The sequence below is a fragment of the Diachasma alloeum genome, unplaced genomic scaffold (genome assembly GCF_001412515.2).
Source record: "Diachasma alloeum isolate Michigan unplaced genomic scaffold, Dall2.0 Dall_scaffold_00396, whole genome shotgun sequence".
Taxonomy (NCBI): Eukaryota; Metazoa; Arthropoda; class Insecta; order Hymenoptera; family Braconidae; genus Diachasma; species Diachasma alloeum.
Window position 1 is genome coordinate 194,123 of NW_021680535.1, and position 14,506 is coordinate 208,628.

Below are 14,506 nucleotides of genomic sequence, written 5' to 3' on the forward strand. Positions count from 1 at the left end.
CTCCTATGAATGTTCATCAGCTTGCGGGTATCTCTGTCCAGCTGCTCCAGCTCAAATCTACCCCATTTGAGAACACCAAAGGAGTAAAGAAGCACCGTGACAGTGAACATGTTCGTTGCTGTGACTTTATTCTTGCCGGAAAGTTCGGACTTCCAAACTTTCCTGAGCCGCCGCCGATATTCCTCGCGAAGAGTCTCTTTGACTTCCACAGTTTCCACTACGGAACGCTGATTGAAGCCAAGATATCGATACGACTCTTCGGCGCCAAGATGATGTATGACGCTTCCATCCACAAGCTGAAGATCATCCACCTCGCCACCAACCTTGCCCCTCTTCATATGGAAGACGGCGCACTTGTCCAATCCGAAACTCGTGCCGACCGCACTTGAATACATTGCGACAGTATCAAGCTGAAGCTTGAGTTGCCGCTCTCCTGAGGCAAATAACTTCAGATCATCCATGTAAAACACATGACTGACCTGATGCCTCCTATCACCGGGTTTTCCGGCTTGATACCCTCCAACACAACGCAGCGCAACAGATAGCGGCATTAGTGAGATGCAAAATAATAGAGGTTTACACTCGTAAATGAGATCCCTGAACGATCCTCGAGGGTTCCGACTTCACTTCGAAGACCGCCCAGCAAGCTAAACGATACAAACTTTTCCTAATCGCTCTACAGTAGTGCTCCCTCCAACCAGAGGGTGAGCTCTACTGCAGTCCAGAATCGTGCTGTCTAAGTAGACGGAGGGATCCAAGAATGACCGCCTTCTGCATTTGGCCAGCCAAAATGGAAGGCTTGACGCCTACATGCAGAGGATGGTGTTCAGCGCAAATATGAATGATCTTTCATTCCCCCAAGAGAGCCAATTATCAGGACAACCAGACTTTCCTTTAAATTCCGATTTATTTGACGTAGCTCAAACAGGAGTGGCTGGTATTTGAGCCGCTTCTCCTCTTCTTTCACTGTGATGTTGCTCTCAGCCGGAGCTGAGAACTCAATGATATAGATGATTTTGTCATCAAAATCGAAGAGGACGATGTCAGGTTTCGTTGCAACGATTGGCCTGACAGTTGCGAACGAAAAGTTCCAGTAAATCTTACACTTCTCGTTCACGACAACGGACTCAATATCTCCTGGAGCGTAAGGCAGCCCCAGCGTTCTGTCTATCCCATAAGAGTGCCGCAAATGATAATACAGCACTCTCAAAGCCGCATTATGACGGTGGATATAACTCGTGATTGCATAAGTCGGACAAGCCGACAAAAGATGCATCAGAGTTTCCGGGGATTGCTTGCAAATCCGACATCGAGTATCCGGAACGTACACCCCCATAACACGACTTCGATAGACAAAAGTGTTTATCACGCCATCCTGACATGCGCAGATGAAACCCTCAGTTTCGGAGATCAAGCCAGCTGACTTCAAGAAGGCGAATGTCAGCTGGACGGAAAGACCCTGCTCTTCCACATGGGGGAAGAATATACCATGCACGGGCCTATCAACGTGCTGGCGGAGCAAGGTGGACTGCTCCGTCGCCTTGATGGTCGCTCTACGCCGAGGTTTGGCCATAATGGCTAATAAATCACTAGCTAACTGGCCATCCCGGCCGCGACGAAATTTCAAACCAAGGGAAGCCGCTGCCGTATCCGCTGCCTTGTATAGAAAGGCTTGAACCCCATGGAGCTCATGATCATGCACGAACCCCAAGTGTGGATCCAAGCCATTCATGACGTCACAAGCTAAACCGAGGACTAGACGATCATGAAGAGCCTCCAAACTGAGAAGCCCTCGTCCTCCACAGTCTCGCGGAAAATACAACCACAGAGTCGAAGAACGTGGATGGAGACTCCTATGAATGTTCATCAGCTTGCGGGTATCTCTGTCCAGCTGCTCCAGCTCAAATCTACCCCATTTGAGAACACCAAAGGAGTAAAGAAGCACCGTGACAGTGAACATGTTCGTTGCTGTGACTTTATTCTTGCCGGAAAGTTCGGACTTCCAAACTTTCCTGAGCCGCCGCCGATATTCCTCGCGAAGAGTCTCTTTGACTTCCACAGTTTCCACTACGGAACACTGATTGAAGCCAAGATATCGATATGACTCTTCGGCGCCAAGATGATGTATGACGCTTCCATCCACAAGCTGAAGATCATCCACCTCGCCACCAACCTTGCCCCTCTTCATATGGAAGACGGCGCACTTGTCCAATCCGAAACTCGTGCCGACCGCACTTGAATACATTGCGACAGTATCAAGCTGAAGCTTGAGTTGCCGCTCTCCTGAGGCAAATAACTTCAGATCATCCATGTGAAATACATGGCTAACCTGGCCGACGATGTATGCGACAAAACGCGCGAAATTCCTTTAGGGCTAGAGTCTCCACCCTGAGATTGGGGGCCTGACCGTAGAGACCCCCGCAGAACTCTTCAACCCGCTCGACTGAAGGCATCTTATCCGGTGCAGGCGCGGGTGGATCGAACCGGCGATTGGGATCGGAGTGGAAGACAGAATTGTCGACCACTCGTCGCAACCGCTTCTCTAGAGACCGTTTCGTAGTCCTCAGAACGCGCACCTTCTCAACAAATCTCTCCTTAATCATGAGGAGGACTTGTTTATTCAGTGTGTGATGGTGGTATCGCAAATTCGCAGATATTCTGCGAATGCGGGCCGTGAAAGCCCTATCACTGTTGACAAAGTCCATCACATACTGAATGCGCGACACTTGCTTCCTTGCCTCTTCGATCTTACCCTGGATCTGTACGATGCTTCTCCTCATTTTCTCCTCAAATGCCCCCACTCTTGGGGTTCGAGGCTTCAGACGGAGAGCCGCATCATACACAGCCCAGTTCAGGTCGAGCAAATTGATGTCCGATGAGAGCCCCACTGTCAGAGCCTCATTCTCCACAACCAGCTATTGTGGCTGGAGACGAAACTTCCCCGTGAATCTTTCCCGCCTTGTCCCTATCCCTCTCGGAGCCCTCTCAGGCTCCTCATCTCTCTGTTGAGTCGGCTGCTCCGGCTGTGTACCATCTTCTTCCTGAAGAGGAGAAAGGTCCATCAACCCCCGCGGGACGAGCAGTAACTCATATCCTTGCTGACGCAAGCGGCTGACTTGATCTCTCAGATGTTGACTTGAGAAATGCGAGAACTCAGGGTGCATACGGCACCACAAGTCCCGCATTGTCGCCATGTAGCCTACTTGCGCCGGCTCGCTATCCTGCCATCATTGCGTGAGGTCCTCCTTGAGTTCCTCCGTCCACCTAATCCTTTGTATAGCCGGGTTGTTACCATTGGATCCAGATCGTTCACCCCTCCCAACTGATCCGCGGTCCCCATCCGAGAGGGACCGATTGTGGGGGGCTCTGCCGCGGCTAGATGATGGAACCGGGTGTAGGTGCCGCCGGGTGGTTAGCCCGACACCACCATGGCTATTGCGGACATGCCGGGCGATGGGTTCGCCACACTCCCTACGCCTATTTATTATTATTATTATTATTATTTTTTTTTTACTCGTAAATGAGATCGCTGAACGATCCTCGAGGGATTCGACTTCATCTCGAAGATCGTCCAGCAAGCTAAGCGATGCAAACACTTTCTTATCGCTCTGCAATAGTGCTCCCTCTAAGCAGAGGGTGAGCTCTATTGCAATCCAAAATCATGCTGCCTAAGTAGACGAAGGGACCCGAGGATGACTGCCGTCTACATCTGGCCAGCCAAATTGAAGGCTTGACGCCTACAGGCCGGGATAGTTTTGAGCGCAGATATGAATGACTCCTTCATTCCTTCAAGAGAGCCAATGATAAGGACAACCAACTTTACTTTAAACCCTCTGTTTATTTGACGTAGCTCAAACAGGAATGATTGGTATTTGAGCCGGGTCTCCTCTTCTTTAACTGTGATGTTGCTCTCAGCCGGAGCTGAGAACTCAATGACATAGATGATTTTGTCATCAAAATCGAAGAGGACGATATCAGGTTTCGTCGAAACGATTGGCCTGACAGTCGCGAACGAAAAGTTCCAGTAAATCTTACACCTCTTGTTCACGACAACGAACTTAATATCTCCTGGAGCATACGGCAGCAGTGGTGTTCTGTCTATCCCATAAGAGTGCCGCAGATGGAAATACAGCACTCTCAAAGCCGCATTATGTCGATGGATATAACTCGTGATGGCATATGTCGGGCAAACCGATAAAAGATGGATCAGAGTTTTCGGGAACCGCTTGCAAGCTCGACATCGAATGTCTGGAATTTGCAACCCCATAACACGACTTCGATGGACTAGGGCGTCATACATCATCTTGGCGCCGAAGAGTCATATCGATATCTTNAGCAGGTGCAAATGAAAACCTCATTTTCGGACATCAAGCTAGCTGATTATTATTATTATTATTATTCTGTCCTTCCCCCCTTCCTTTAACCCTGAGAGTTTTTACAAACACGCCTCCCTCCCCCTCTTCTCAACAGCTGGTTCAAGCTTGGCTCAACCCTGACTCATCGGGCATTGGTGGACAAGCGTGGACCATAATTCAGCCAGTGGCTGAGCCAGTCGTCAGCCAGTGGTAGAGCTTGAACCTTGGCTACCACAGTCGGACCAATGTTGGATGAAGGCTGTGCTACCCGATGCTTGGCCGAAGACGGGCTAATCGAGCTTGGACCAGGAATGGCCGCCAATGAACGTCTGTCAATTCTGGCTATTCATTGGCCACCAAGCTTGAGCTAAGGTTGGTAGCCCCTCGTTGACCGAGCGTCGGCGGATAGTCTTCGTCCATGCTTGGTCCGACCCTGGTAACCAAGACTCAAGATGCGCCATTGGCTGAACACTGGCTTAACCATTGGCTAAATTATGGCCCACGCTTGTCAACCAACATACACTCGACATAACACTTGGCAAGTCGAGGTTGAGCCAAGCTTGGGACGGTTGTTGAAGCTCGACGAGTCCTGCCTGGGTAGTTCGGAAAAATTTACTAAACGCGAGAGTAATTTGTGGCAAAACTCTAAAATTGTCCCTACATCCCAGTAAAAAAATTTGCAGTGAACGTTAATAGTTGCTTAATATTGCGAAATCATTCACATAAGGTTGACTCTCCGTAGCTGTCCACTTTTGGGGCTATAGATTCCAAGAACGGAAAGCTAGAGTTTGTCATTCCTCTACGCGTGTCTTACGACAGAGACACCACGACTATTTGAGCCACAATGCTATAGTTATTTCCAAATCCCAAAACGCACCTCTCATCTGGGGCTGTCTCCTGTGCGAGGCGTTAGACACGAGGTTCGTGGCGATATTCCCCTCGCTCGGTGCCGCCTGGAGAACTAGAGACTTGGTGAATTACGGAGAGTTGACTGTATAAAATGTGTTTTTTTTTTTCTACTGAACGAATCGTACAATATCTTCCAAAATGTTTATAAACAGTATTTTTTATTTAATTGGAATTTCGCCATACAATTATTCTTTCGTATAATAAAATTTGCGCGATTTTATGGGTAATTTTGAAATGACTTTTCTCTCCGTGTACCCTACCTCTTTCACAAAATCGCTTTCGTTCCATTTTATGGAATTTTGTATACAATCTGTATACAATCTATTTGATGGCATCATTTCCGATACCAAAGGTGTCATGTGTACACAACACTTGACCTTCATGTCGCTACAATGTTACTTTTTACGTGTCTAAAATATTCATTCTCACTTTTATCATGTGCTTCCTCCCTTTTCTGTTGCAGATCAATATATGGACGGATTACCAAGGAAGAGATTTGGTTGAAAATGACCAAAATATCAAATAACGATTAGAACATCATATGGGTCCAATGATGCGCGATTTTATGCTAAAAAAAATCACGGAATGTGTCGTGATAGTGTTTGTTCACATATCGCGAGTTTAAGCGGTGGTGGGAAGAAATATCTCATAAATAATTCATTAAAAGTTGGATGTACTAATGTCGGTTATCGTGAATGTGGGAAGAAGAGCTCTGGAAGAGTGCTGTCTGTGCAGTTATTATCATCGTCATATTTAGGAGAACGAGGTGGTGGAAAATTGTGCGAGAACACGAGCGGTCCACATCTGGTCCGCCACCCTGGCGGTATGGTCCTTTGGGCCGCTATACTATTCCTTCATGGAGCTGGGTTCGTTGGTAAGAATCGTTTTATTACTTTCGATTTTATCTTTCAATTCCCACTTTTCCAGTTAATTGAAACTCCAGATTCACGAAAGTGAATCAGTTAATAATATCATTGACAAGCCAGAAAAAAGTACGTCACCAAATATACTCGAATGAAGTAGGGCCCGTCCAGAATCTTATTATAGAATTTCCTTGAATTAAGAATATCCAAGTACTTCGTTCAAGTTAGGAAATTTTTTTCAAGCAAGATTTCAGTTTTGTCGAAAATCTTGCCGTCCCCATACTTTTTCGGATTTTTTATTGTTGAATACATTTTTTCGGGAATCTCTTTAATGAATATTGTGAACAATATTTTATTCAATTTCACACTTGACTCTCGTTGGTCTAACCTCTAATGATCATACGGCAACACTGCACATGTGTTCCATATAACCTCGTAAATTCGGTCCGAGCAGTCACTTGAGCGGACCGTTGCCAGACGTCAGGAACGCGTGGATTCAAACCACCCAATATGGCCATCGTACCAATCATGAAGCTTTTCATTTGATTGTTTGCAATTATCTGTCCGGAAACTTATGTTTTTTTAATGTCGCAAAAAAAACTAGAGAGTATAACGAACAAAGTCATATACGGTTATGTTTACGAGAAAACGCTTTAAGACTGATCTATTGGATTGCAGGTGGGAGTATACAGCTCTTATGGACGCAATGTGTTAAATTTCATTCTTTCAAAAATCGTTTTCACGAAAATATGTTCGGAAAGTAAAGTTTATTCTGCGCCTAAAAAATACTCTTGGTCTAGTCTATAAACACTGAAGGGGATTTCCTCCAGAAATAATTGCCTGAACTACTTGGATATCCTTAAGACTAACCCGACCTGAATCACGTCACAAAATATACTAGAATCAAGTCGGACCCCACCTGAATCAAGCCAGTGAGACTTTATTTAAGCCGCCGCTCATGTGAATTCTCGACATATTCAAATCCATTGCATCCGTTCAGGCTTTATCCTTCCGATATATCCTTTCTCCAGTTGGATTTAACGTTCCTGCCTTCTACCAGATTCTTATTGGTGTTGATTCGATAATTACTATCCATTGCATTGATAATCAATTCCATAATAGGTACAATTCGCGCAATGAGTGTGATTGTCATAATCAACTTATAATACTTATGAACGAGTCGAAGATAATAGCTTAAATGAACGTATATGAGGTCTTATTTATCTATGTATCCTCAGAATTGCATTCTCACTCGAATGACACTCGTCATCATTGGATACTGACTAATTCTTTTAAAATAATTCCCCTTTTTAAAAAGGTTCATCGACTTTTCTTTATGTTCAATAATCCTTTCTATCGCTCTGCTCCTTTTACGCAAGTTTCTAATTTATTTTCTTCGAGCGTTTTTTAAGAGCTACTGTTTTCAAAGTGAAAGTAAATTTTCGGCGGGTTTTTTCTGCAAAATTTCGGTATTCTTTTTAAATTCTTCTCTTCCAGAATATTAATGAATATTGGGAGCCTACACGAGTCAAAGAATTATTGCTTTAATTATTTTATTAAATAAATCTATGAAATCCAATTTACACTGAAATATCATAGCCTGTGGGTTATACTCAAGAATAGCTCTCTCCTATTCTCATCTAAGACATCCAGTTTTTATACTGAAACATCAAAGCCTTTGGGTTTTACTCAAGAATAGCTCCATTCTTTTCTGTGAAAATCTTCCTAACTTTTCCTCTGCTTGTATCCGCTGTCTTCTGGTACCCTTTTGAACCACTGGTTTTAGTTTCCCTAATGCTGCTCCGAGGTAAGTCCCCACCGGAACAGGGTATCCTATGTGACTGTTATCGGGTAGAAATCACTGGTTTTAGTCGCCCTAACACTGCTCCGAGGTAATGCCCCACTGTAACAGGTGTCCTATGAGACTGCCACCGGGTAGAAACCACTGGTTTTAGTCGCCCTAACACTGCTCCAAGGTAATGCCCCACTGGAATAGATATCCTACCCTTTCTCCGGGGTAGTAATCACCGGATCAGGGATTTCTTATGGACTGAGGAAGGAATCCACGGGTAGAAACCACTGTGGACAAGGATTCGGATATTACCGCGATAGAAACCTTCGGTACTGGGGGCCTATTCTCGAAATATTTCCGTGCACGGAAGTGGCTTCGTAGACGAATTGCGTATAGGAATCATATAGGCGTTCCGTCAACGGAGTCGATTCCGCGCACGGAAATATTTCGAGAATAGGCCCCTTAGGGCGGAATCTACGGGTAGAAACCACTGTGGATAAGGTGTTGGACACCACTGCGGTAGGAATCTTCAGGAGTAGGAAAAGATACCACAGGTAGAAACCACTGTGGCTATAGTTTCAGGAACTACTGCGGTAGAGACCATCCGTAGAGGACGAGTCCGAAGCATGACTGACTTCTCTTCACGATGTGGCTCTTTTCATAGGCACTTGGCCCCGCCAACTGGCCTTCCCCCACTCTACATCTCACTCTCCCTCTCCGACTTTTTGCGCACGAAGTGATCCGCGTTTCCCGCGCATGCTTGGCGCCATTTAGTTTAGGCGGGCGCCTGTTCAAATTCAACTTGCTTCTTATCATTTTTTTTTCACTTAAATTTCTCCTTTTTATTGAAAAATTTCTTACGTTTGTTTCTTCTTAAAATATTCTACTGTAAATTTATTTTTCCATAAAACATATTGTCCCGTTTTATAAATTAAAATAAATTTGTTTGTTGTGACTGTCGTCACAAATTAATTTTTTTTTTACAATCATCCGATTGTTTTTATCAAGAAACTTTTCTTCTAATGAAAGGGGTTTTGATTTTCTAGTTTCAGTTGTAAGATTCACCTCAATAATTCTCTTTTTTTTCAACTTTTTTATCGGCAATGTTGATTATCTAATTCATCTTATCCTAACAAAACCAGAATCTCTCTGCATAACCGTCTATAGGGAACTGAATTTCGTGATCACAAAAATGTATATTTAGAGTACAGTTAAGGCTTTATATAAGATGCCTTAGCGATAGTAGGAGAGTGGAATTTCAGGAATCCGTATACTCCCACTACGCGCGCTTATAGAGAGGAGGAAAATAGGGATCAGCGGTTTGAAATAAGATACCTAATTCGTTGTACCCAAATTCTATGGAATTTTCATTTTTATTGAATGGATATTGATAACTAATCAATTTATACGAGTTCAATATTTTGAATTCGTTTATCCTGCGTTCCCTTTTCTCTCTAAACATAACCCTGCGTGATAGACTGGCAGCTGATGTTGGATTGGATTGTTTGGGGACTTGGAAATAATCACTTCTGAACAACTGACGTACAATAGTACATTAGAGTACAAGGGCACAAATTTCGTTTTCAACGAATGTGTAGTTTACAGGCCGAGCCGAAGGCGAGGTCTGTACACACATTTGTTGAAAACGAAATTTATTACCGAGTGCTCTATAATATTTTATGTCAAGTCGTGCCGAAGTCGAGCTTTTAGCAGGCAGCGCGAAGCGCAGCGTGCGATGAACTCGACTTATTGCACGGCGCGACATAAATGATTGAAAGTCCGTAAATTAATTGAATTTTAATTATGTTTTATTCTATTGAGATCATTCTGCGTCATCATTTTAGTAATTATAGCGTCGAAAAAAAGAGGTGACCCTTGGGATCGTTTAACCCTTCTGATAACTGCCCTTGACTCTCAAGTTTCAACTCTTGACCCTTAAGGTCATTTAACTCTTATGATCGCTTCGTTCGTCCCTCTCGTTTGACCTTTAACTCCGTTTGATCCTTATAATCACTTTTTTCCCGTTGACAAATGATCGAGGCCCACGGAACTAAACATTCGAGAGGCGATAAAAGTGCCGAGAGTGGCGGTAGGTTTCGAGCGCTTGGAGCTCGAGGTATCTTATATAAAGTCTCGACTGTATTCTATTTTCGGCTTTCCTGCAATTGCGAGACATTGTCTCCTCGAAGGCCTTGAAGCCTTTGGCTAGTAGAGTGAGGGAAGCGGCCGAGTGACGAAAAGTAATTATGAGGGGAAATGCGACTGTAACGAGTGCGACTATAACGGAAGTCTATAGTACAGAGTTCGGAAATTAAATTTGATTTTTACGGAAAACTAGAAACTTTTCTTGCTGACTACAGAAATTTATCCACTATTTTGAACATGTCAAGTCGGTTATAAAAAAATGTATATTGGTCTTGCAGGATCGATGACAGGTATTCCTGGCGTACCGGAGAACATAACCGTGATGTTTCTGAATCCGACATCTGTAAGAGTATCCTGGAGCACCAGTCAGGTCGACCAAGTGGAAAAGTACGATGTCACGTACAAACCAACCGATGCAAGGTGCGTTCATATAATTATAGTGAGTCTGATTAAAGATACACTCTTTATCTATCTCCCTTGATATTTACTTTTTCCAAACCTCACTTCCCCTCTAATCACAGTAACACCTAATTAATAGCTTAATTGATAATAGTAAAATGAATAATACCATCCACATAATGAATTTAAATAATCAAAAATTGAAAATAATTATTAATGAACACTAATCTATTACTTTGAGTAGCGCATTTTAGAAATAATTCAGTTTGAGTTATATTTTATGTAATGATGAATTTCGGTTATTCTGGCGGCGAAGGAATTTTACTATTGACAGGTACATTAAATGCGCTTTTTATAAAAGTGTGAATATTTTTAGATTTACCAATTGAAATGCAAGTTAGAATAGTTGATTTAGGCTGACAAAAATAGCAAATTTCAATAGTTAGGGTTGAGCAACATGCCTAAATGATCTTAATGGCCTATTTTTATCGTGCGACACAGGGAAGATTTCAGTGACAGGTATTTTTAAATCAACCTACATGTTCGAGAAATCTCTGTTGATGATCTAGATATTAGAATAGTCTAGGTGTGCTGCACCAGTTACTGGAATTATGAGAAAATGAAAAATATAAGAAATAAGATTGTTGGCCGAATTTTGAAGAAGAGGGGGCACTGATGGATGGATGGTAGAAAAATAGAAGTAGATGACACTCGTCAACGAAACTGTGTTCTTGTCTAGTTGTCAGTTGTCAGTAAAAAATAGTCGGGGATTCTCAGGCAAGTGAACAAAGAGCAAATCCAAGGAGATTCAAGGACTTTTCAGCGATAAACCTCATCAAAATTATTGGGAAAGAGTACACCCAGAAAAAAGATTTATTTGAATTAAATAAATAAGTTTTTTAAAATAGTACCAATAAAATCTTTTTTCAAATTAAATAAAAAATTTTATTCCAAGTTTTGTTTATACTAAATAAATATTTTTTTACTATTAATAAATCTTTGTTTGAATCGAATAAAATTGTTCGTTGATCTAAATAAATGTTTATTTGATACTAATAATTTATTATCGCTTTGAGAGGGTAATAAACTCGAAAAGGATTGAGTGAAAAACATACAATAATTATTAGGGGCTGTACAGTCGAGCACTAAAGTTCGTGAACAGCCTGAACTTACATTTTGTATATTGTGTTGAGCACTAAAGTTCGTGAACAGCCTGAACTTGCATTCTGTGTATTGTGTTTACGAACTTTAGTGCTCGACTGTACATACATCACGTAAGATATTTATTTTTTATATTTTTTTTGGGAAGAAATTTCTATTTCATGGTTTCACTATCAGGGAGACGATGGTGAAAGAGGTCGTATATGCTGGAGTGAAAAGTGTAATAAAAAATTGGATCAGAATGATTCTGGAGAGTTCAAATCGTCCAGATTTCACGTCTCCTGGATGAGGTTCACACAACCGTTTCCCACGTAGCCCACGAATATTGTTAAAACACACTTTCTTTCACAAAATGCACGAATATGTGATTTTCGTAAAATAATAAAACTATTTATTGGAAATAAGTGAGTTATTTTTTTGAATTCGATAAAAATTTTAGTTGAAATAAATAAATTGTTTGTTTAACATAATTAAATCCGTTTTCTTGAAACAAGTACATAAGTTTATTCATTTGTAACAAAAATATTGTTGAAATAAGTAAAAAAATTTCTACTTTCAACTTTTAACTGTTCAAAACAATTGCAGATATTGGGTAACCAATGACTGAATAAACAAAGAAATTTATAATAGAATAGAATTCAAAAAAGAAGACCACTTATTTCACTCCATTATGTTTCAGGTTAGAAAAGTCTCAGTTGAAAACGCATTTCTTGGGCTAAACTCGGGTCAATTTGAACTCTCTACCTACGGGGATGACCAAATGAAAATCCCCATTTCGATTTATTGACTATTGAGAAACATTTACCCATTAATTTTTACCTCTGAAAATGGATGATTCTTTGATAAGGACCGATCATTTTTCCTCGCCTTTGAAAACCCTCTGCTCGGAAAAATAATTTTCTTAATATTCTAATATTTTGAACTTTACTGAGAGTTACCTTTCCATCGAATTGATTATGAATTAGCCCAGTTCTAGATTGGGATAAATTTCTAGTTCCTCCTCCCCCGCAACTACACACCGCAACTTGAATCTTCTTCAATTGCCCAGAGAATACTTGACATAATATAAGAAGTTTCCACAATTTCGAAATTAATCTCACGAAGCATTTTTCATTTCATTTTAAAAACGTGGAATGAAAAAAACTTTGTAATCCCTATAGAAATCAGTTAATAAATCATCCAGCATTCGAATAACGAAGATTTCATAATGAAGCAAATATCTGAAAATTTCACGAAGTACCAATAAGTATACACGCATAATAGTGTTTTTCGAGAAGTTTAAGCATGAAATTCTACTGAATTATTATTATATATTATAAAAGCCTCAATTAGTTCTATCGCTGACCAAGTTTGAACACTGGATGATTCACCTCATTACTAAAAATCGAACTGTCAAATTTAAATAGTCTTAAAAAAAATATTTGGAGAATGAAAAAACAAAACACTATAATTATTTAGTAATTGATCGTTTCTTTTCCGACGTAGGAATGAAACCATCGATCAGTACTATGAATCTTACAATGAAACATACAACGAAACGTTCAGCCTAACATACTACGAACCGTACAATGAGACGTACGATGAAAGGTACTCATTTTCTTTGTCAAAAGAAAGAATCAGCGCAAAAAGATAGTAATAATATCAATGCCGTGTTCATTTTGCTTTCGACGTCTTCATCCTTCAAAGCAATAGTTATTATTAGGAACATCAGTCATTGCTTCAAGTATGAAATCTGAGGAAGATGTGAAAGTTGAAAATAAAATTATGTTCTTTATTTTACTCTAACTTGTGGTATTTCGACTTTTTTTGCGGCGAAGGAACGATACCAGTGACAGGTACTTTGGGATTTAGAATAAAATGAATTACCCATGAAAAAAAGTTATCAAAATGTCAAACATGAATATGTATCAAAATTATTCAATTGTGCTTGTATGAAATTAGTGGGCTTTAATCAAATCCAAAATGCAATCCTTTATTTTCCGTTTTTGTAGTTATGCGTCTGTGTGCTGAAAGGTGGAAAAAAATTAGTTTATGTATTCGTCAATTAAATTATGTGTCAATGTTTATTTATTACAATTCAAGATATCTGATTATTTAGAGTTCATGTTCAATAATTACTTACACAGAGAAAACAAAGTTTCAGGTTTTTCAAATTTATCCTTAAAGAGTGAGAAAATCTTAACATCCAGTACTTTTGTTATTCATTTTTGGTAATAATAATTTTTCAAGTTAGACGAATAAGTGCTGATATTCAGGAATACTAGCATTACATTTTAAATAATTCTTCACAAGAACTTACTGTATGTACGCATGTACTAAGTACATACCTGTCGTTCCTAGAACTGAGGTATTTATTTGAAAATGATAAAATAATAATAACAACAATAATAATAATGATAATAATAATAATAGGTTATTACTTATTCATGGACTCATGCGGCGATTGTGATCTTCGATAATTAATCACTTAAGGCCCGGCTCCATTATCTGCCGAATGTTATCTAGATTGCTTTTTTTCGATTTTTATCTCAAAATTTCAACTCGATACAGTAGAGCTCGATACTGAGTAGACTCTCGCTAGTTGCTCATCCAAAGGCTGTAGGAGTAATATTTCCATGGAAGAAATAAGAAACTATCCACCGGCGCCCGCCCCTCAACCAATGCAGACCCAAGTTCTCAGAAAAATGAGAGGCAATGAATAGTTTCATTTTCCAATAAAATTATTCATTCCCCAATGAATAAATAAATGAGGACAAACGAAAGCGATAAGGCGGCTGAGAGCGGAGGGCAGTGCGCGAGCGTCCGTAAAGGGGATTAGGGGCAAAAGGAGCCACGAACGGGCGTGCAACTAGTGAGTCTCCTGTACCCCGTCACTCAGAGAC

The 14,506-nt window shown here is 40.9% G+C and overlaps 1 protein-coding gene across 3 annotated transcripts in view; it reads left to right on the forward strand.

Moving 5' to 3' along the window:
- Positions 1-14,506, forward strand: part of LOC107041973 — a 320,981-nt gene that overhangs the window by 171,366 nt on the left and 135,109 nt on the right. For 2 of the 3 annotated variants that reach the window (XM_015262812.1, XM_015262813.1), the window contains exons 2-3: positions 5,728-6,138; positions 10,343-10,484. In XM_015262812.1, the coding sequence (XP_015118298.1) occupies positions 5,850-6,138; positions 10,343-10,484 (431 nt within the window). In that variant the 5' untranslated portion in view covers positions 5,728-5,849. Of the gene's footprint in view, positions 1-5,727; positions 6,139-10,342; positions 10,485-13,109; positions 13,212-13,441; positions 13,460-14,506 lie in introns of all 3 variants that reach the window. The other variant, XM_015262811.1, reaches the window with a different exon arrangement.